Source organism: Sceloporus undulatus, chromosome 5, assembly GCF_019175285.1.
Source record: "Sceloporus undulatus isolate JIND9_A2432 ecotype Alabama chromosome 5, SceUnd_v1.1, whole genome shotgun sequence".
NCBI lineage: Eukaryota > Metazoa > Chordata > Lepidosauria > Squamata > Phrynosomatidae > Sceloporus > Sceloporus undulatus.
This window is the reverse complement of record NC_056526.1, coordinates 50898130-50920590: the sequence shown is the minus strand read 5'-3', so window position 1 is coordinate 50920590 and position 22461 is coordinate 50898130. Positions and strand designations below refer to the sequence as shown.

The window sequence follows — 22461 nt, the reverse complement described above, 5'->3', positions numbered from 1 at the left end:
CCTGCAATCTTATAATAATGAACACATTGTGTATAATGTTACAAAATACACTAAATCAAAGGGGTTAGTCAATTAAAGATCCATGCCATGTTAGGTTCCTGTACAGGCACAAAAGCAAACCACCTAAGGGGCATTAACCACAACTCTTCCAGCTTATAATGAGAAAGACTGTAGTCTGTGCAATGGCTACTATACAATGGCCACATTAGTCTTTAATCTTGTGACAGGATGAACCACAATCTATGCAAAGAAGCAATCAGACAGATATATCATAGTGGATTCTACATTTACCATGATCAGGGATGTAGTTATGGGGGGAGGGAGAGAAGAATACTGCTTCCAATGAAATGTTCCTTCAGTCCTCACATTTCTAGCATCCCAGAGAGGGAGACACTGAAAACTGTTCACACTTAGAACTCATATTTTCTATTTTCACATTTCCTTGGTAACTTGATCTCTCCTCTTCTTAGGGTGCCAAAATTGTATCTCTATATGCTCAACTGTACTTTTAAGTTACTGCAGTGCTGGAAATTTGGGGACTGAAGGAAAATTACATGCAAAGGGGGGGGGTAATTCTTATGGGATGGCAATGCCCTCAAACCCCCCCCCCCCCAAATAGCTACATCCCTGAACATGGGCCTCATTACTCTACTCTGTCAAGTTCTTATGTAAATCAGCCCTGAATAACATGAGAATTTTAGTCTGCCCATTTAAACTGAGAGGGGGGGGGAAACTAACTAAATTTGTTTGAAACCATTTTAAAGCCCAATCAAAACATATCTAGTCTGTCACCCATATATTAGATCAGCCTTTCCCAATATGCCACTCTCCAAATTTCTTGGCCAAGTTGGCTGGGGATAGTAGAAGTTGTAGTCCAAGGGAAGCAGAGACTGGGGAGCTCCCAATGGTATCCAACTGGAGACATGCCTCAAGAAGCTCAGAATTTTTTTTTAATTGGATAAAAAAGCCCTGGGTTTTTTATTAATAAAATCACCATCTCTTGAGCATCTTGGAACATGTCTCCATTTTAGTTTTTTATGGGTTTTGCAGGCTATGACGCCATGTTCTAGAATTTTTTCCTGATGTTTTGTCAGTTTTTTCCTGACGTTTCATTTCTCTGAAGATACCAGACACAGATGCTGGCAAAACATCAGGAAAAACTCTCCTAGAACATGGCCCTGTAGCCCGAAAAACCCACAAAAAATTAAGGATGCCAGCCATGAAAGCCTTCGACTTCACAATGTCTCCACTTTCTTTTGTGAATGTTGCAGCCCAACACATCTGGAAAATGCTAGATTGGGGGAGCTTGTTCTATGGCCTACAAGGTACTTGCCGAATATTTTAACAATCACAGGCAGTAAACCCAAACTCCACAGGGGGACCTCAAGGAATTCAACCTTCAGGGAAGCCACCATCACCCTTTGGGGAGGCCACCATTGGTGGTTTGATGGCTCAAAGGACCAGAGTCCTTTTAGAAAAAAACTGTCAACAATGTATCAATAAACAGATTTTTAACAGCATCCAGAACAACATAAATATTGAATATAAACCATAACTGCCCAACTAATTCAATACTTTTCAGAGCATAAAAACTGATAATTTGTTTACAAAAGGGACTATTTCTCTTATCTGTAACCCTCCATACTCCCATATACACAGGTATGCAGTGATCATACCAGTAAACCAGTAAAGAACAGAGCTTCAAAAGTTACATTTCAGAAGTAATTGTCTACAGTTGCAGTTCCAAGGGTGAAATAGCTCCCCTAGTACCTGTCACTTTAATTTTTTTTTAAGTAGCTGTTTATTTTCCCTTTATTCAAAAAGTAGCTATAACAGCTATTTTCAGTTACTTTTTAAAATCTGTGGAGTACCAGAATGCTACAAACTGCTGGCCTGTGATACAAAACACATTGAGATTGTGTGGCTATCCTCTAAACTATAGAAGAAACCCTGGAAAAACAGTTAGAGTGAAGTTATCTCGTAGGGCAACTTTCCCATAAAAGTCTTTTTTTTTTCTTTTGAAAGAATGATGACCAGCCCACTCAGAAGGTAGAGGAGACTGGGACTGCTCAACTCTGTCCATTGTGCTTGTATCTCATAGGTGTATGCCTCAGGACTTTGAGCAGATGGCTAGGATGCCATTGGCCAAACCAGTAATGTTCTGCCCCTGGTTCCAACCTGGGTCAATCCCCAGGCTTGTATGGCAACAGGTGGGTATTTACATGCTTCACCGCACACCACTGTGCCATTGACCTGCTGTGTCAGAAAGCCTGATGCCTGCCACTGCTGTTTCACCTGTCTTGAAGGCCCCCATCATGGCCTTTAAAGGTGGAAATGGGATGCTTGGCTACACCCACGTGGCTAGGTGCCCCCTTTCTCATATCAGAGGCCATTGCAAGGCACCTTTGGGACAGTGCAACAGAGGTGGCAGGTACTGGGTGTATAGAACTGTCCAGTCTGCTAGCTCGTGCCATGGAGTTTCCTGGAAACTCTGCAGGAAACAGATGGTCTTTTTGGTCTGGATTAAGGTCCTTTGTCTTGGGATCTATCTGAGACCACCGAGTCAGTGTTTGGACTGGTTGATCCTGGCCTGGGGTCATTATTCATCCTGGGTAGGGGATTGTGGAAGCTGTAGTCCAAAAAAGTACCTTTACTAGTACTAGTCACTTAATTCTGACTGTGGATAAAAGGTTTACCATTGTAAACCACTTAGACACTGTTAGTTCAGTGTCAAGCGGTATATAAATGAAGCTGTTTGTTTGTTTGTTTTGAAGTGCTCTTCCAGATATGGTGACTACTTCCCCCATGGAACCTTCAGAGTACATACATTTCCAAACACTTGCTCAGTCTGTAAAAGTAGTAAGAAAATTATTACACTTTATTTTTGGGTGCAGAGTTCATGTAAATGTGTAGAAATAGCACTTGTCTTTCCTCAACTTTCCTATTTTTCAAGAACAGTAGCTTTTCATGAGAAGAAAATTGTTTTGTTTTTTTAAAAAACAAAAACAAACAACAAACATGATCAGCTTTCAAATGTGTGGATTTTCACCTGCACTGGGATGGAAGAGCTTTGAATTCCCAATACTCAAAACATGGGACATGGTGGACATTTTTCCCTGCATCATTTGCATGTATGGCTCCTTCCAAGTTCAGTAACTCTTTCCCCCCAGATCATTCTGAAAAGCTGAATTCAAGCTAATTTCAAAAATACACCAAGAATAATTTTAATTTGTTCAGACTTCTGGAGTGTAAAACAAGGCTTTTAGTTGAAATAGTTCAGTATTTCTTTACCTCTGAATTATAAACACAAACACATAGACAGAACAACAGAAGCTTACAGTGGGGTATAAGATGAAGAAATTCATCACATGATATTGTTAGGCCATATTGCTAACACAGACCAGTAGAAGAACATCTTACAAGTGTGTACAATCAATAGTCAAACACTTCTCCATTTAACTCACTATCCAGGGCTGTGCTGTGCTTCTTACTGATTTTTGTTGTACTCATATCAATGTACCTCTCAGTGATATCACTGGGGACAAATGCCCATTCAGGAACTTTTGTATGTCCTTCAGAAGACACACAAGGCCTTGCATTATATTAGATCAGTTTCTGTTGCTACATTCATGTACATTTTCCTCCAACTATTGACATCTAAAAGCTTACTCACACACATTGACAGAAGACTGTTTACCAGAAGCCAACACTCTGATTTTGACAATCAAATAGATTAAGAATCTGGTTACTAAATTAGTAGAGTGGACTGAGGGAGCTGTTTTGCAGTAGGGCCAAATAACATTTTTCCCTTACTAATTTTATGAAAGAAGTCAGTAATCCTGATAATACAACCTTTAGAGTTTACATTATTATTTAATAATATGAACATAACAAAACCCTGAAGAAATCAAGCTGGACAAAGGCTTTTGGACCAGATGGAGTAAGTAGAAAATACTTTCTCTATGCTTTTGTCACTGCAGGCCACCAGGTTTTACTAGGCTCCACTGTCATTGGGGGTGGTTCAAGAGCCTTGTTTTAGTTGGGATATAATGGGAAACCAGACAATACCACCCCACAGTGCAAATCTCTCCTAGGCCCATGATTAGCATTGCCAGGACAAAGGAAACCCCTGCTTAGGCTGAGTAAGAGGGGGAAATTGATGCCACCAAGTGCTGAAATTGTACTTTGGGCAGATTGAAGAAAACAACATATGATCTCATCCAAATCATAGCTTTACCTTTTGAAAGACTGCCTCTTTGTTTCTTTCTTTCCCACTGTTTTCTACTCTTAGTTCACAACAAAATCCAGATTAGACACATATCTATATACAGCAGTATTAGTAGTAATAGAGGATAAAGTATTAGTAGTAATAGAGGGTAAAGATTCTTAAAGACTGGAATTCCTATTAAAAACATCCTGTAAATTGCAATTACAACTTTGCTTCCTCAAAACTGAAATGATATTTCAAACAGACCACAATTGCTATGTCACTTACAACCATAGTACTATATGGCAAACGCAAGTTTGTTTATTTTTTTTAAATACAGGAGACCATGTTGGTCCATAGGAAAAAATAATTTTAGTTCCATGACCTACATGGTTCTAATGGACCTTGATCTTCATAAATTCCATTTTTTTAAAAAAAATACAACTTATAATAGGTCTTATAATAGGTCCTCCATCCACTATGACATCATTGTGTACCATGGTGGAACATCCACCATTGAAGATTCTTCCATTTGAGGTAGGGAACATGCACAATATTTCCAATTATTTGACCTGCTCCATCTATTGAAAAAAACAAATAAAGAAATGCCTGAATACACTGGAACATTTGTTCCAGCTGCACTTAGTTGACTTCAGTTGACTTTATCTGAACATTACAAGGAATCCTTAGGGAGGAAGAAACTGTTTATCCATAAAACTATATGCACAACTGAAAAGTATTTGAATAAATATTGATAGGAATGGCTGGTGTCATTCTAAAAAAAACCTCTTAAGAAGCAAAAAACTTTTTGAATGCAATTATGGCCTTTTCATAGTTAAAGTGAAAGCAACTGTTTTGAGGTAATGATACAAAGATTTTGTCTTACAAGCGTTCTCTTTTTACTGTATGCCATCAAAAATGTTATTTTGGAATACAGCCTATTTTTATGCATGCTCATTTAGATGTCAGTAGGGGAGTGACTGCCAATGAAGTATAAATAGGAATGCAGCCTCAAAGTGTATCTACACTACAAAGTTATAGCAATTCGATACCACTTTTACTGTCATGGCTCCATACAACAGAATTCTTGGTTTTGTGGTTTTGTAATGGTTCTGACACTTAGGAGAGTGTGCTACTGTAAATACCTCTCCAAACTACAAAGTCCATAATTCTGTAAGACAGAGCCATGACTGTTAAAGTGACATCAAATTGTTGTGATGGTGCAGTGCAGATCCACTCTAAATTCCATGGGGAGAAAAGGACATACCAAAAAGTAGTCTGAGACATCATTATGAAGATTCTGCAGAAGTTGTAGGAGTGACTTGTGTCTATTCCTTTTTTACTTCTAGACAATACCCAAACTGAGAACTTGCATATATCAAAGGAGAGGAAATATCTTCATCAGAGCTTACAGAGGCTACTTTTTTGGACAACCACTTTTAGAATCCTCCAGCCACTGTGGTATTTATACTCTGTAGCAGCTTGTGGACCAAGTGTGTGGGGTGTGTGGTTTACACTGAAATGGTAGGGAGAAATGCACCTTGTTCAATCCACAAGCCACCCATAGCTGTAGTTTTAAAAAGGAACATTTCAAAACTCTGACTTTATATAACAGTGCACAATCCATAAACCACTTGTTACACTATCATGCAACACTGATTAATTTGTGCAGGGCCAAGAAAATAAAACAGACTGAGTTTTGCTGCTTATTTTTTATGAAAAGTGATCACTGTATTTTTCTGAAATAATGTGATGTAGAAAATCATGGAAAAAAATTCAATGGCAAATAAAGTTCATGATTTTTAGCAGAACTGGATTAATCATAATTCTTTTATAATACTGAGTATTATAAAATAAACTTCTTTGGGATATTGGGAGAAATGTACTCAAGCCAGACAATAAATACAAAGCGATACCTCTGCCACCAAATTAAGCTAAAGCAAATAATGTTATATGTGTAATTACTATTTATTTACGGTGCCATTAAGTAGAAGCATCTTGTCCACTCCAAAAGAGGCTTTAATTGCTGCTGATGGTGCTGAAGGAAGGAAAAAGGGATGAAAATCAATGTTAAAGAAAAACATTTTTCTAAAATTAACCCATTCCTAACAGTACGTTACCTTAGTGAGTGCTGCAATTCTCTGAGCCAGTTCCGCTTCTACTTCAGGCAACGTCTCAGCTTTTCTCATTGTTTGTTGCAGTTTTTGTTCAGCTAGCTCAAGACGTTCTTGCAGCTGTCTATTTTTTTCTTCCATCTAAAATCCAGAAATAGTATGGTAATTAAAAAAAATGATATGATATTACAGTGAAATGGCTGAAGCAGTTCTCACAAAAAAGATAAGGGAAAGAAAATAGTTGAGTAGAAAAAACATAATACCAAACAGTTTGATTCAGATGCAGAATGTATGGCTTTATTGTGTGGTCCAGTGGCCAAGCTGGTGGGGATATTTTGAGAGTGGTAGTAAAAAAAACCTTTTCCAAACTTTGCTTTTATAAACCTGTGAGATTTGGCACACATTTAATTACTGCATCCACTAAATAGTTGTAAGTAGTGTCATAAAGGCTGGTACGATGTTTCTTTAGACTGAAGTAGGGTGAAAAGCAATGCATGTCTAAAAAAAGTGAAAAATCTAATTTGTGTATCACGATAGATTCAGAGGCTAAGAAGCACCAGAAAGTCAAAGACATTCAAAGCTTTAAAGTAGAAAGGGAAACAAGTATTATTTCCCTTCAAATAATGCATATGTATTTACATATTTATTTAAACTAAATCCTTATAATAAACCAAGAGAAAGTATGTTTGTACCAGTAAAAAAGAGAGCAAGATGTTTAATTTCAGGGTCACAAGAGAAGATTACGGGAATAGGACTATTCGAGATCTCTAAGGGTTGGGGGGAAAGGAAGTAGTATTTGTAAGCTTGTGAACGAAAAGGCTTAAAGGATATGTAAATAGAGGGGGGTTGGGAAAGACATAAGGGGTTAAAATGATGATATATGTTGTTATTATGTGTTAATATATGAAATGTATGTGTAATGACTCAATAAAAAGAGAGAGAGAGAGAGCAAGAGTGATGAGAGTGCCACAGACAACTAGCATCAGAAACAGTTGAAACAGATGGGCCAAATAAGACAGCTTCTGGCTGCTTCAAGGGCATGGCGTTTAGATGACACAAACCCCAAAGTGGCCAGAAGCCACTCTGAGACTGGATAAGGCAGCCTGAAGCTGCCGGCAAAAGGAGCAGATTTAATCTGTTCCTGCCGGCAGTCTGCTTTAGGAGTTGGCCATCCGATCGCTGTAGTCCCAGAGCAATTGGGGCCGAAGCAGTCTCTGGTCGTTCCTTTTGACCCATCTGCTTCACCCCAATGTTAGCTTCTATTGTTGTCAGCTATTGCTATAATGGGGACGATGAAGAACTACTAAATGAGCTTAGCCAAGGACCAGGACAATTCCAAGTTATCATCATAGCAGCATCATAAAGATGAAACAATCTCCTTTTTAATATATCATACAGCCCACATATGCTATAGCAAGCAATGTCATCTTGTCTGGCACTATCACTTCTTCAGAAATTATTATCTGCATCTTTTATGGACAGATGTTCTATATCTGCACAAGATTGTATGAGAATACTGACTTCCAGAGATTAGTCTTGGTTGGCTGGCCAAGAAACTCCTGTGTCATTGAAATAATCGGTAATGTATGTAATGATTTATACACAAATGTACTGAAGACATGGAATGCATGTCAGTGATAGAGTGTAAACTAAATAAAGCACATCAGTAAATGCAAGTAATAGTCCATATTTTCTCTTACTGTCATGAATCAATACAAACACTCAGACCTCCCAGGTGGTATTATATTCCTGTAATAGGATTAAACTTCTTTAAAATTGTGCTGTCACTAAGCCTCTTTAGAAATTAGCCCCACTGTGTTCAATGGGACTTGCTCTCAGTTATGTGGTACTGCTTGTTAAAATATTTCATGTCAGTGAACTTGCATTCTGCAAGCATTAGACCCTTTCCTGATTGTCAGTGCATATCCTTGCTCTTTCAATCCATGTATGGTCAACTTCTAGGGTATTAAGAATCCCCACAAACTTTATTACAATGCTATTACATTGCTTAGCTGTGACGGAGGTATTACTCTTTTCAGGATATCTTGCCCTTGTTCCGTCTCAGAATTTGGAAATGTTATTTTTAGACTACAAGTTCCAGAATACCTGTATTGGAAGGTTAGTAGTCCAAAAAGGTAACTTTTCTAACCTCTGCTCTTTTGACTTCACCAAATCTTGATTCAGGATGTTGTGACTCTGACTAGATGGGAACCAGGTCTGACGAAGCAGCATGTTTTAGCATATAAAATGTTCTGGGGCTTGACCTTGGATAAAACTAAACAGCCTAAATCTGATCTACTGTGGTCTCCCTTCCTGCTTGAAAAATAATCACATTTTTCTTCTGATCTTGATCTACCAATATCTGGAAAAAGGAAAAATGAGAACATTTAGCAGTAATGTAAGTATGGTGAAAAAAGCCAATACAATAAGAACCTTCCAGGGGAGTTTATCCCAGAATTCATTTCCAATTTAGCAGCAATCTAGATACTGAACCTGTCTCAGGAGGGCCTCCTTGTTTGCCAGCTCATTTTCAAGCTTATCATTCATGTCATGTATTGAGGTTGATTCCCTCTGGGCACTCAGGTAACGCTTCTCAAGGGTAGTAATCCTTTCTTCCATGTCTTCTTTCTGTGCCATAGCCTTTGAAGAGGAAGCAATATGTCAAAATACCAAAATTGCCAAGTGTTGCCAATGTTAACATTATTATCAGTAAGTCTTTATTTTCTTTTAATCTAAACACATATGAATTTACACTCCACAGAATAACTTTGCAACAATTAGTTTAAAAAGAATCTTTCCTTTGACTGCATGCACTGCATGCATCTTACATTAGCATCTTATACTAGCTCACATAGAATAAACAAAGATGGTTAGACATACTTTCTTAAGTATTATACAAATAAAACATTCCCTTCAGATGTTCTCCTGAATTCCTACATTCTGACCAGTAAGTTGTCTGAATCTGCCGGGGGCATAGGAACTAAGGAAACATAAATAATTAATTTGCTCTTTTCCCTTGGAACATACAGTTTTGTAATAAATAGATGGGTGGATCTGTAACTGCTTTGTAACACACTGCTTTGTAATATCCCAAATCAGGGTACTGATGTGGCAGCGGGGGGTGTGGGGTGGGTCCTATTAGCTCCCTGAGATGGAAAAAAAATGAGCATTCTCCTTGGATATTATGAAGAAATTAATATTCCTTACCTGATCAGAAAATTCTAATATTTTTCTTCTTTTCCCTCATATTTCCTTTCTATATCAAATTCCCATAATATGACAATACTCACAATAGCAAGCAGTTATAAAACAAACAAACATTAAATCAATTATTATTCTAAATATGAAAAGAAAATGTACTGTTGCATTACAATAAACATTACTGCTCAAAAAGATGTGAAAATTATGTTTTTCAGTCTGAAGCAAAGATCAAATTATTACAGGAAGACACTGATGAAACAGAACCATGAGGAGACATTTCCCCTTCCCTTTGTAATCTTCAAAAATAACATGCCCTCGACATTTGTTCTGAAGGGGAGAGAAACCCTCCAGAGTAGATTTATGTGCAGCAAAGAGGGCTTGCATGAGTGTGGAATAAATGAGATGACCCTTTTGAATTAATAGAAGTCTGCTAGTGTGACACTAGATTTCAGCCTGAATTGCAGCTCAAAACACCTGAACTTTAGCTCAACAGGTAACAACAATAACAACAACTTTATTTATATCCTGCTTCTCTGTTACAAACAATCGAAGCAGGTCATATATTTCAGGTGGAATGTAGCCAGAGAAATTTGAAATTATCTTGCTCTTTCTCTACATAATGTCACAAAACTGTTTCCTAAGATCTCAAATTGTTTATTTGCATTGCTTATCAGAAAGATCCTGGCTTTCCCCTTTGCCCCACAAATCTAGATTTACTCTTATTCTCCCCCCCCCCCCCCTATTTTCTTCTCTTGATACAATACTAAAAATCAAAAAGTTATGTAAAAATAAATGAATAAATGTAGAAATATAACATAAATATTACTCTTCATCAGCACCTTTGCTAAAAGGATGTATACAAATACAGTACCAACCTCCAAAACAGTGCTGTTAGCATATTGATATACAGTATTTAGCATGCAGGTTAAAGGTCTTGATTTGGATTTTATATTTAATAATATGGAAAATGCATTTTTCAGGTAATTCCCCATTTTACTGCATCAGTAGTAGAAGGCCCCATTTGTTAACTATAGACAAGGGAGTATTCTGGAACATGGACTAATGCTGTATGCAGCTTTATAATGGATGGATAACTGGCTGGGTGGATAAAGAAACTGTGATAGTATAAATACTTTACCTCTCTTATGTCTCTCTGATATTTGCTGTTCAGTTCTTCAGTTTTAATTAGGTCCTTTCTAGCTGTTTCTGCATCTTGTTCTACCTCCCCAACTCTAGAAGACAAGGAAGCCAAGCGGTCCTTCATCTGAGCCATTTCATAATTTTGCTTTTCAAGAAGTTCCTGTAGTTCCATCAAGTGACTGTTTTCATCGGTTGAGTCTATAGAGCCATTAGATAGACGCTGGAACAAACAACAACTAACATTAAATTTCTATCATACAGATACGCAGTTAGTAATTCTCTTTACAATCATGTTTTCTACATTGATTAAGCGTTCCAAAATAAATTGTCAGCCCCTACAAAAATGGTGCTTCAACAGCAACAGCTTAAATCCAGTTGTTATTACCAACTAGAGTAGATTCATTACATCAATGAGAACATAGTAAGTTAATACTCATGTACATGTAGTTGTTTCAGTGGGTCCACTCTACAGAGGAATTAAAAAAGTCAAGATCACCACACAGCTATGTCCAAAGTTTATCATCAGCAGTGTTTGTGCTTTCCTTTGTAGAAAAATGGCACAGGAGTAGGGTTCCAAGATCACACAGCCTGGTCCTCATCTCATGGTCTAGATCTTCTTGTCCAGTCCTGGGATGGAGGAGGAAGGATCTCAATGTGAAAGAGCTGTCTTGAAAAAATATGTTGATAGATAGGTATGGTATGTGTGTCCATGTATTTGCATTTGTCAGACTGGATGCTTTTGAAACGAATGGCATAATCTGTACTTAATTTATCATTCTGAATGTCATCACCATTGGTTGCCACTTATAATGCCATCCTTGTGACATCACTAAAGCACACTTCCTGTCACATCACCATATGTGTGTGTGTGTGTGTGTGTGCGTGCGTGCAAATACACACACACACACATATATACACGGCTTTCTGTATCCACAGATTCTACCAAACATGTTCACACACAACACACAAAGACACACACACAATCAAAAAAGCAAATATTGATTTTTACTGTTTTATGTAGGGGACACTATTTTATTACACCACTGTATATAATTGGACTTGAGCATCCATGGATTTTGGAATCCACAGGGGGTCCTGGAACCAAACCCAAGAGGATAACAAGGGCCCACTATGTACACTTGGGAGCCAAACTCTTCAAATATTCTTCCTTTAATATTTTAGATAAGGAGAAGCACAGAAATATGCTACTCTTTCTAAAACTGCAATAAGCATATGCTTCAGACTCACTATCTTTCTGTTTTGCATATTGTACATATTGCAACTTTTCAAAACTCTGGTCAAGACTATGCTATTATTATTATTATTACACATAAATTTCTTATTCACTGATTTGTGAGTCAGTATTTTGGTAGGGCTACAATACATGATGGCTGATTTAATGCCAGAGAAACTGTTTTATATACCATAACTTCTTTTTTTTCTGATGTAATTTTCAACTTACTAATATTTGTCAGTTTCCAAAATATAAATACCTATGCATTCATTTTAAGATCATATCCATTTATTTGTTTTAAGGCAGTGTCTTCTCATCTCTTCACCCTCTAACCCCCACCCCCACCCCCAAATTTTCTAAAGCAAGCTAGGCCAAATAAAAATAATTACTATAGACAATGATTTTACTCTAGAGTCTGAGAGTCAATACATTAAACACCGAAGCAGTGAAATTACATTGCATTACTGCAGAACAGAACAGCATTGAATTAGCATCTTAATATAATAAAGCTCTCATAGGAATATCATGTACAACAACAGCAAAGTGAAAATGCTTGGAGCTCATTTTTACATATAACTACTTACATGAATGGTCTACTTCTGTGAGTAATAACAGCAGATAAATTTACCCTTGGTATATACACAATCTCCTTGCATTACTTTTCCTGGCATGGATTGCCTAGTATCTTGACACTGCCCCCTCATATCAGGGTCACTGACATTACCTTTAGTCCTATTTTGTTTATTGGCCAGTTGGCTGTGAGAATGAGGCTTAGCCCCTTCAGTTACACAGACATCTTGACAGGGGGGACTGCTGCTATGTCTTGCAGTAAACTTTTGCTCAAAAGTCTCAATTTCTTCACTTAACCTGTCCAGCTTATGTTTTAATTCTGATAGCTGTTCAAAAATCATAATTACAGTTTGTGTAGTAACCAGGCAGTGTTTAGTAATAAGTTCTGTTGGGTCTTTTTCTGTTTGATGCTCCACATTTTGGTCCTTGTTGTGTTTATCGGTTATTCTACTAATTTTGTTTCTGAATCCCTGCCACTGATTGCAGGGCTAATGACCTGGGTTGACAAATTATGTGGGGAAACTTGGTCATGGTCTCCATTCACCTCTACGCTATGAGGTGTGGAAGGGTCCAGGGTCTTCTCTGCTTCTATCTCCAATTGAGAATCAACACCCAGAGTTTCAAGATCGTTAACAATGTGGATAGGATTTGCTTTGCTTATATTCTCATTACCTTCAAAGCACTCATCAATTCTGGGCTGTTTTGAGTGTTTTGAATGAGGGAATGTGTTTGGACTCCCACCCACCTGTTTTCTTCTTTTCCTCTTCCCCATGGCTTAATTCAGTAGTTTTCCACAGAGCATAAAGATTTGACTCAATTGTTTATGTTAAAAACAATTTTCAAAGATAGTGGAGAGGCAAGGCTTTATAGTCTTTCTCTCAGCTGAGCAGGGGAGGTGTCGCTGCTACTGCAGCTACTGCTGGTCTGACAATACAATAAGGGGAAATGCTGAGGCAAAGGGGCAAACAGTCCCCAGTCTTCAAGAAGCCCAGTCCAACAGAAAGTAAAAGGCAGGCTTACTTATATCCTTCCAGAAGGAAATGCTGAGGCAAAGGGGGGGGCAAACAGTCCCCAGTCTTCAAGAAGCCCAGTCCCAATAAATTTACCCAGAAACTCATAGCAGCAGCTCTGATCAGCCAGTATTTTCATATTCTGAATGTGGCACGTTCATGGCAGCTGCTACTCTGCTTTCTATGAGTATCACTTCTTGATATACTGTCCGATGATGACACTTGTGAGCTAGAGTGGGCCAAGTACGACAGCCTCGGTTTGGTCATCTTGGCGTCCAGGGAGGTTTCCAGCTTGATCTGCTCTAGGACCCATTGGTTTGTCCTTTTGGCTGTCTACGGGATCCTCAGCACTCTTCTGCAGCACCACATCTCAAATGAATGGATTTTCTTCTTATCTTCTTTCTTAACTGCCTAGCTGTCACATCCATACATGGTAATAGAGAATACAATGGCTTGTATGGTTCTAACATTTGTGCTCAGTTGTATATCTTTGCATTTTAGAATCCTTTCTAGTTCTTTCATAGCCACCCTCCCCATTATTAATCTTCTTCTGATTTCCTGACTGGAGTCCCCATTTATATCAATGTTTGATCCTAGGTATGGAGATTCTTTTACTATTTCTAATTCTTCATTGTCTAGGTTGAACTTGTGAAGGTCGTTGGTGGTCATTATTTTTGTTTTCTTTATGTTCAATATTAAGCCTGCCTTTACACTTTCTTCTTTGATCTTCCTTAGTAAGTGTTCCAGGTCTGTGAGATTTTCTGCTAGTACTATGGTGTCATCTGCAGATCTTAGATTGCTGATATTCTTTCATTATATTTTCACTCCTCCTTCTTCTGTGTCCAAGCCTGCTTTTCTTATAGTATGTCTGCATACAAGTTGAACAGATAGGGTGAAAGGATACAGCCTTGTCTGACCCCTTTGCCAATTGGGAACCATTCTGTTTCTCTGTGTTCTGTTCTGACAATAGCCTCTTGACCAGAGTACAGATTGCTCATGAGGACTATCAGATGTGTTAGAACTCCCATGTCTTTAAGGATGTTCCATAGCCTTTCATGATCTATGCAATCAAAGGCTTTGCAATAATAATAATAATAATAATAATAATAATAATAATAATAATAATAATAATAATAATATCTCGCCTCTCCCTATTGAGGATTGAGGTGGGTAATAGCAGAGGTAAAATACAAATACAAAAAATAACAAAAATAATCTCTTTAACCCCCCTCCCCCAACCCCTTCTACCATCCCTCCCATCAATACAAAATAGCAATAAAAGGAATAAAGCTAGGATAACATCAACTAAAAGAGTTGAGCAGAAAATGGCAATAATAAAGAGGGGCCGATTAATATGGGCAGTTGATTCTGTTCAAAACGGAGGTCAGTCTTGGAAGGCCCTCCAGAAAAGACTTGTTTTTATCACCTTTTTAAAAGCATCAAGAGATGTAATCTGGCAAATCTTCTCTGGCAGGTCATTCCAAATTTTTGGAGCAGCAACTGAAAAGGTCTTCTGGGAAGTCACTACCAGTCTTGTTTTTTCTTGACTGCAATAGGTTCTTCCCAGAGGACCTGAGTGTGTAGGAAGAATTATATGGGAGGAGGCGTTCCTTCAAGTAAACTGGACCCAAGCCATATAGGGTTTTATAGGTAATAACCAATGCCTTGTACTGTTCCCGGAAGCTATCAGGCAGCTGGCATAAAGATTTTAGGATAGGTGTAATTCGGTCAAACCTAGATTTTCCTATGACCAGTCTGGCTGCCATATTTTGTACTAGCTGGAGCTTCCAAACGTGGTACAAGGGTTGCCCCATGTAGACGAAAGGTTACCAGTGCATGTACAACTGTTTCTAGGTCCTGTGGCTCCTGATAAAGTTGTAGCTGTCATATCAGCTGAAGCTGATAACAGGAACTCCTGGCCATTGCATCAATCTGAGGTGACAGTTGAAGCGATGAGTCCAGGAGCAACCCCAAGCTGTGAACACAGTCCTTTAGGGGAAGTGTGACCCCATCTAGGACTGATGAACTTATCTTCGTACCCAGATTGGGGTTACCTTCACAAGTACCTCTGTTTTGTTTGGATTCATCTTAAATCTATTTTATCTTGTTACAGATCATGTTTCAATATGTTGCTTGAACAACTCATCATTTCTTTCCAAGTCACCTATTTAAAAAAATAGCAATGTCACAAAACAGCAATGGAGTTTTAAAATCAGCAACTTCATACATGGCAGAAACACAGCAGAGTTCTTTGTAGGAAACTAGCTTTAATAGTAGTCCAACTATAGTAGCAGTAGCCAGAAGGAAAATGAGGAAAGTGTCATCAAGAAAATCTGATCTTAGAAATGGTATTAGCTATAAAAGAAAGAAAACATGCCATGGAGAAAAATGAAAAATTTCAAAAATATCCTGGGGGAACAAGTGCCACAAAGGGCAGCAGAGATAAAATGTGGAAGAGTTTTACAAGGGGGAAAGCTATAAACTGTTCACTGTTTGTAAGACAGAGAAGGCAAAAGTATGATCATATCTTCAATTTCTAAAAAGTATGAAAAGGAAACAAACAAGTAATGTGCTACACTGCCACTCCTCCCCCACTCTCTAGATCAAAAGTACAGCTGCAATAGCAATCTGCTATTTGGATGGACAGTACACCAGTAATTGGATGGAGGGTAAACATATGGAATAATGGAGCAAAACCACTATCAAAGTAAATGCTATAATTATCAAATCCTTAAGAAACAGTTTTGAAAACATGCCAGGGGAAAAAAAAGTAGACATTAGCAGTATATTGGGAAAGGAAAATGAAATGAGGATGTTGATATCCCACGTACATGGACTGTTTTACCTATTTATATTTTACACTATAAATTTTTATATTTTACATTATATTTTTCTTGTATACAATTGCTATCCAAATTTATTGTGTAATAATATTTATGACTTGTAATGTTAAACATTTTAATAATAAACATGAATAAAGTTTTCCAACCTAATTAAGGCCCCAAGCTAATTTATATTTACCTAGAAATAAGTTCCACTGAACACAAATGGATTTATTTCTGATTAAAATGTTGGATAGACAATTTCAATGCATATTTTGTATTTGATTCTACAGAGACTTGGATGATTGACTTTGCTTGTTTTTTGGATGATTGTATTAATTTTCATTTCCTAGATTGTTCTTACTAACATTCTTATATCATAAGACCCACAAATATTATCTGTATCAAGAAACACCATATTTATCAGCTTCTCACTGTTTCACTACAGTATAATGCAATTACTTTTTCAATACACACTTCATTTTGACAGCCTAGAATTATGGTCTTGAGAAAACCATCAGTCTATTTAAATTTCAAGGTTATTAAATCTTAAGACCTACAATCGTCATGGCTACCTCTCCTGTCCTCAGACCTCTTGTGCAGTAATGCTTTGTTCATTATCTCATATTTCCTCTAATTAAAGTTCAAAGTAGCAATCGCAATAGCATTTACATTTCTATACCACTTAATAGTGAAATCACCACTCACTAAGCGCTTTACAATCTGTAAGCTTATTAAAAAGATTAACAGCAATCACAGTTAAAAAATTAAATGAAAATATCATCTGATCCTGTTTAGGATACACACATAAAATCAACACAGGTTGTTTTCCACATGAAAAGCTGCATATGACAAAACATTAAAGACGCTACGATTCCACAGTTCAAGAAACTACTTCAGTATCCTCTATACAGTACTTCAGAATGAATGTTAAGATGAAAAAAGTGCCATATTGTAGCTGTTTCTTGTTACAATTTATAAGGTACAAATCTAGACGGCCATATGCAACCCACCTAATTCTTACTTCTTTTGGTCATGTGGACCTTTAAAATCCTTACTTCAAATGGCTAACAGTACAGCACATACTAGCATCTTATTTACATTAATCTTCCTTCTCCAAATGCCTATTACACTTGGAATTCCTTACCTCTCCTTTGTCCATTTAGCATTCCCTGTAAATCCTTCTGCCTCTTTTATGTACCAATAAGCAGATGCTCTGATCAAGTTCAACGCACACATAGTTTTTCAATAAAATCTTTCAGTGATTATCCAATGGTTAAATAAAGATTTTGCAGATGAATACACTATCCACATTGTTTCTTAGATTCAACCTATATAGTTATGGACAGCTGTGTTTTGAGCTAGGATTATATTAATTTTCTAATTGAGAATGTGAATCCTTTGAAGCCAAGGATCATGCCTGAACCTATGTTTTATATATCAAGCATAATGAGTATATTTAATAAACCACAAAATTACAGCATCAAGTTCCTCAAAGCAAATTTTCTCCAAGCGATATTCAACCTCTGAAGGTCAGTGATAACTCACTACATGTCCTTTTCATGAACTGTTTCACTTTGTTTTTCAAAGAACACCATATCCCCCCCCCCAATTCTTTATGTCATATTGGCATTGAACACAAAAACACAATAGCAGGAAAGACCTTGGTAGTCTGTTTGCATTGAAACATAAACATGGGAAACTTGAAAAAGATTTTAAACCTAAAATTCCTTCTGTTGTTGTAGTTGTTGTTGTTGTTGTTGTTGTTGTTGTGTGCCTTCATGTCCATTCTGGTGTATGATTACTGTTTCCTAGGATTCTCTTGACAAGAGTTTTTCAGGCAAAATTTGCCAGTGCCCTCCTGTAAGGCTGAGAGAGTATTACTTGCTACTAGCCCACCCAGTGGGTTTCCATGGCTGAGCGGGGATATGAACACTGGGCTCCTGGAATCTTAATCTAATAATACTCAAATCATTGCATGACACTGGCTCCAAAAACCTTCCTGACTGCTTTATTATAACTTCATTGTAGGTGATAGGAGAAGAGCAACGGAATAGCTACAAAATATGACAAATGGCTAAGATGATAAAACTGATCATATATTATCAATATATTATATTGATTTAGCTTTCAACATCATTGCCATACAAAGTATCATTAGTGTGGCTATGTAACTAATCCAGCCGAATCCTGAATATCAGAGTGGATGGAATCAATTTGTATGAGCTCTAGACTGGAATGAAAGAGCTGAATTAAATTTTGAAAGTAGACTGAATACAATCTGAAGCCTTTGAACCAATCAGGAGATCTGGACATCCAAAATAAGTGGGGGGAAAGTAGGATGGTTCAGTAGCATCACTAGGGAAGTACAGGGGATGTGCACTACACCAAGTAACACACTAATGCATGGGGGAGTGACACCAAAGCTTCTTAAATGTCAGATCATGGAGATTATTGGATGGCCAAATAACCCCACTGCTCCCTAACAGAATGCAGTCAGGGTGTGGGATGGAGGTGGGTATTACTGCTCATAATTTGCTGCCGATTCTGTCAGGTGGCTGCATCCTGGATCCCAGGCATACCTCAGAGGCTGCTTTTCAAAGTTGGGAAGCTTCTGGCATCAAATAGCAGCCTCCGAAGTATGCCTGGGACCCAGGATGCAGCCAAGATGCAGTGGCAGTGGTAGCAAATAACCTGTGATAATTCCTGGTAGCAACCCAAATTGAGACTGTATCCTGTTGGGGAGCAGTCACTTTATTTGCCAATGTGAAAATCTCCCCTGGAGTTGGGGAGACCTGTTTAATTTTCTTCTTCTTCCTGCTTTTCTTTTTGTCATGGTATGGATCAGAAGACTTTCTTTTCAAAGCAACCTTCAAGGAAAAATCAGCTGGAGCTGAAAGCAGATGAAATCTTGAGGCTAAGACTAAAGTCTGCTCCAAAGTCATCAGCATTGGATTTGAACATAAGGTGGCTGGTTCCATGGTAACTGGAAGTCCATTAGGAGGAAGAGATGAAAGTTGCAATAGATCAGCCTGTAATGACTTCTATATTTCAGGAACCTTGAACCAGTAAAGGCATTTTTTAAGAGTTTATCTAATATAATGCTGACAATGGGCACACTTTTAAAAAATGTGGCCCTCTCCTAAACAGGTCAAGCTTTTAGAATAAGCATCTGACTTAGGTATCTTATTTCCATAGATGACACACTTCTTTAAAAAAAAAAGACCTGGATTCTAACAGAAAACAGGAATGGTGCCATGTGCTTAAAAGGCTACAAAAAGGGAGTAAAGAAAAAAAAAGGATGGAAAAAAGGGAAAAGAAATTAAAACAAATAACCCAGGAGAAATGAGTAAACGATGACTAAAAAGGAATTTACTTCAGAAAGTGATGTGAAATGGAAATATTTCTATGTGCTGCTGCTAATGTGGTGGATAAAAGGAAACTCAGGAAAATGGTGGGAGTGCCAGCCCATGTGCAAGCATTAAGGAGGCAAGATTACCATCAAAAATAGTGTACAGGTTAACTACACTCCAGGTTCCCAATGAAAGAAAATGAAGAAAGAGGAGCAGTTCAGATTCTTGAATCTTGACTCAGATTTGGGCCCTGGATATAATGGAATGAATTTGGATTGATATGGATTGAAATTGATCTAGGTTCAAACCTCCAAATCAGGTTCTAAACTGAGTCAGGAGACTAGTACACAGCTCTAATAATTAGTACTCTTTCCACTTTTCTTTTTATACTGATGAAATTTCAACTGCACTATATTCTATAGTGGCGACAAGCCTCCTTATTGAGGATTTTTAGAGTAGAGAGGTAAGCTACTTGGTTTTAAAATTTCTGGATTGTAGTACTAGTATTTAATTAATAAGAGATTATTTCTGTAACTTAAAGTAGCTGTGAAATTTATATATTTCCACAAAGACGTCTTTTACTCTGATGCATTATTGAAAGCTTACTTATAGCTGCCTTCGTTAGATGGCGGAAAACAGATCTAATGGACATAGGGAAATAAAAATGGTCAAGGCTACCTGGCATCTGTTTAAAATATGCCAGTGGTACCCCTTGCATAAGATATGGGTTGTCTTAGTCATGTTATCATTTTCTGACAGGGCAGAAATGAACTCAGCATCTTAATAAGAAGATTAATAAGAGCAATAAAATTTTATCTGAACTTTTCAAATTATAATCATTCTCAAAAAAAGGCTGTGAAATACCTTTTCATGAACTTTTTGCCCAGGCTCCATTCCTTTGATATGCTCTGAGTCAAGAAGGCCTTCTCCTGTGGCCATTTTCCTCTGAATGTGTGCATTTTGTTCACGCATAGCTATAATCTAGAACAGAATGAATACCAGAAAATTAATGTCAAAACTAAGAATAAGTAGGTAAACATTTAAAATATTTAGCACTGAAATATGTTTTAACTATTCATTTTTAAAGTGTCACTTATAATATTTAACAACAATTTAAAAATCCCAATGATCACAAAAATGTTTTGAAATGAGAAGCAAATGTTATTCATTACACAAAAATTAATTGTATTAGTTGTCTCCATGTTATTTTTTTAATTCACCTTATTGCCCCTTTGTTATCCCCCACGCAACATGTAGTGAGATATCATTGTCAAAAGTAATGTATTTCTTCCCTGTGACACAGTCTTTCCTAAAGGCTGCTGTCTTTACTGTTTAAAATGGAAGTGTTTTCATTCACCACCACATTTACTTCATGGAGATGAACCAAAGTGAATAAATGTGCAGTGCAGCTGACTGCTAAAAACTATACGTGCAGATGATTATACTTTTACACAAGGTAAATCCAGTGCTACTGCATTAACTGTATATATAAGATTATAATGTTTCCTGACTAGATTTTCTCAATATTCTTTCCATTTAAATTATATTTAAGACCACCTGTCAATAAATTATTACATAACGTCTGTCTCATTATCTTGATTGAAATTTGCTTCCAATTAAACCTGTTGACTAGTGTATACTAAAAGGATTTAATTTAATTACTAGTATAGTAAAAATGTAAAGAGGTCAATTCTTAGAGTTTGTCACATGTTTATAACATTTTAAAAGGCCTTTGTGTGTGTGGATGCCTTCAAGTTGCCCATCAACCTATGATGACACCATGAATTTCATAGGATTTTCTTAGGCAAGGAATACTCAGAAGGGATGTTGCTAGTTCCCTCTTCTGAAATATAGCTTACAGCACCATGTATTTCATAGAATCACAGAGTTGGAAGACGCCACAAGGGCCATCCAGTCCAGCCCCCTTGCAATGCAGGAACTCTCAATCAAAGCATCCCCGACAGATGGCCATCCAGCCTCTGTTTAAAGACCTCCAAGGAAGGAGATTCCACTGCACTCCAAGGGAGTGTGTTCCACTGTCGAAGAGCCCTTACTGTCAGGAAGTTCCTCCTAATGTTGAGGTGAATCTCTTTTCCTGTAGCTTGCATCCACTGTTTCGGGTCCTGTTCTCTGGAACAGCAGAAAACAAGCTTGCTCCCTCCTCAATATGACATCCCTTCAAATATCTAAACAGGGATATCATATTACCTCTTAACCTTCTCTTCTCCAGATTAAACATCCCCAGCTCCCTAAGTCGTTCCTCATAGGGCATTTGTTGGTGGTCTACCATCTAAGTAGTAACAATAACTAACCCTGCTTAACTTCTAAAATCATGTGGAATCTGATGTCTTTAGGGTTTTTAGACCAAACTCAGTTTATAAAACACCTGATATTCTCCCATCCTAGAGTCAACTGCATTCATCTTTTACTTGGTATCACTTCCCTTCTGCCAGTGACTTCATTCCACCTCAACTTCCAAATTTTCTCCATCTTTAGCTATCAAGCTTACTTTTCTGGTGCACTGCAGAACTCAAGATTCTATATACAGATGACCTGTGATGGACAATATGCACTCTGAAAAGAGTGAAATGGAAATCATCACATAAATAGAGAGGGGGAAAAGAACAGATAGCATGAAAAACCAGAAAGAACTGAGGAAACGCCAAGGAAATTGCAGATGAGGAAGAACAAATGTATGTTAGAAAGTCTGTAGAAGTTTACGTTTGTTAGAGAAAGTGCTTATGTTTGTGTTTATATGTGCTCGCTTTACATTTTGAAAAATTACAATTGTAAAAAAGATTCTATATACA

The 22461-nt window shown here is 37.5% G+C and overlaps 1 protein-coding gene across 7 annotated transcripts in view; it reads right to left on the bottom strand.

Moving 5' to 3' along the window:
* The window catches only part of PPFIA2 (PTPRF interacting protein alpha 2), a 308070-nt gene that overhangs the window by 66251 nt on the left and 219358 nt on the right, over nucleotides 1-22461 (bottom strand). For all 7 annotated transcript variants that reach the window (XM_042469734.1, XM_042469738.1, XM_042469737.1 and 4 more), the window contains 4 exons: nucleotides 20516-20632; nucleotides 10661-10882; nucleotides 8815-8961; nucleotides 6328-6462 (listed from right to left, as the gene is read on the bottom strand). In XM_042469734.1, the coding sequence (XP_042325668.1) occupies nucleotides 6328-6462; nucleotides 8815-8961; nucleotides 10661-10882; nucleotides 20516-20632 (621 nt within the window). The remainder of the gene's footprint in view (nucleotides 1-6327; nucleotides 6463-8814; nucleotides 8962-10660; nucleotides 10883-20515; nucleotides 20633-22461) is intronic.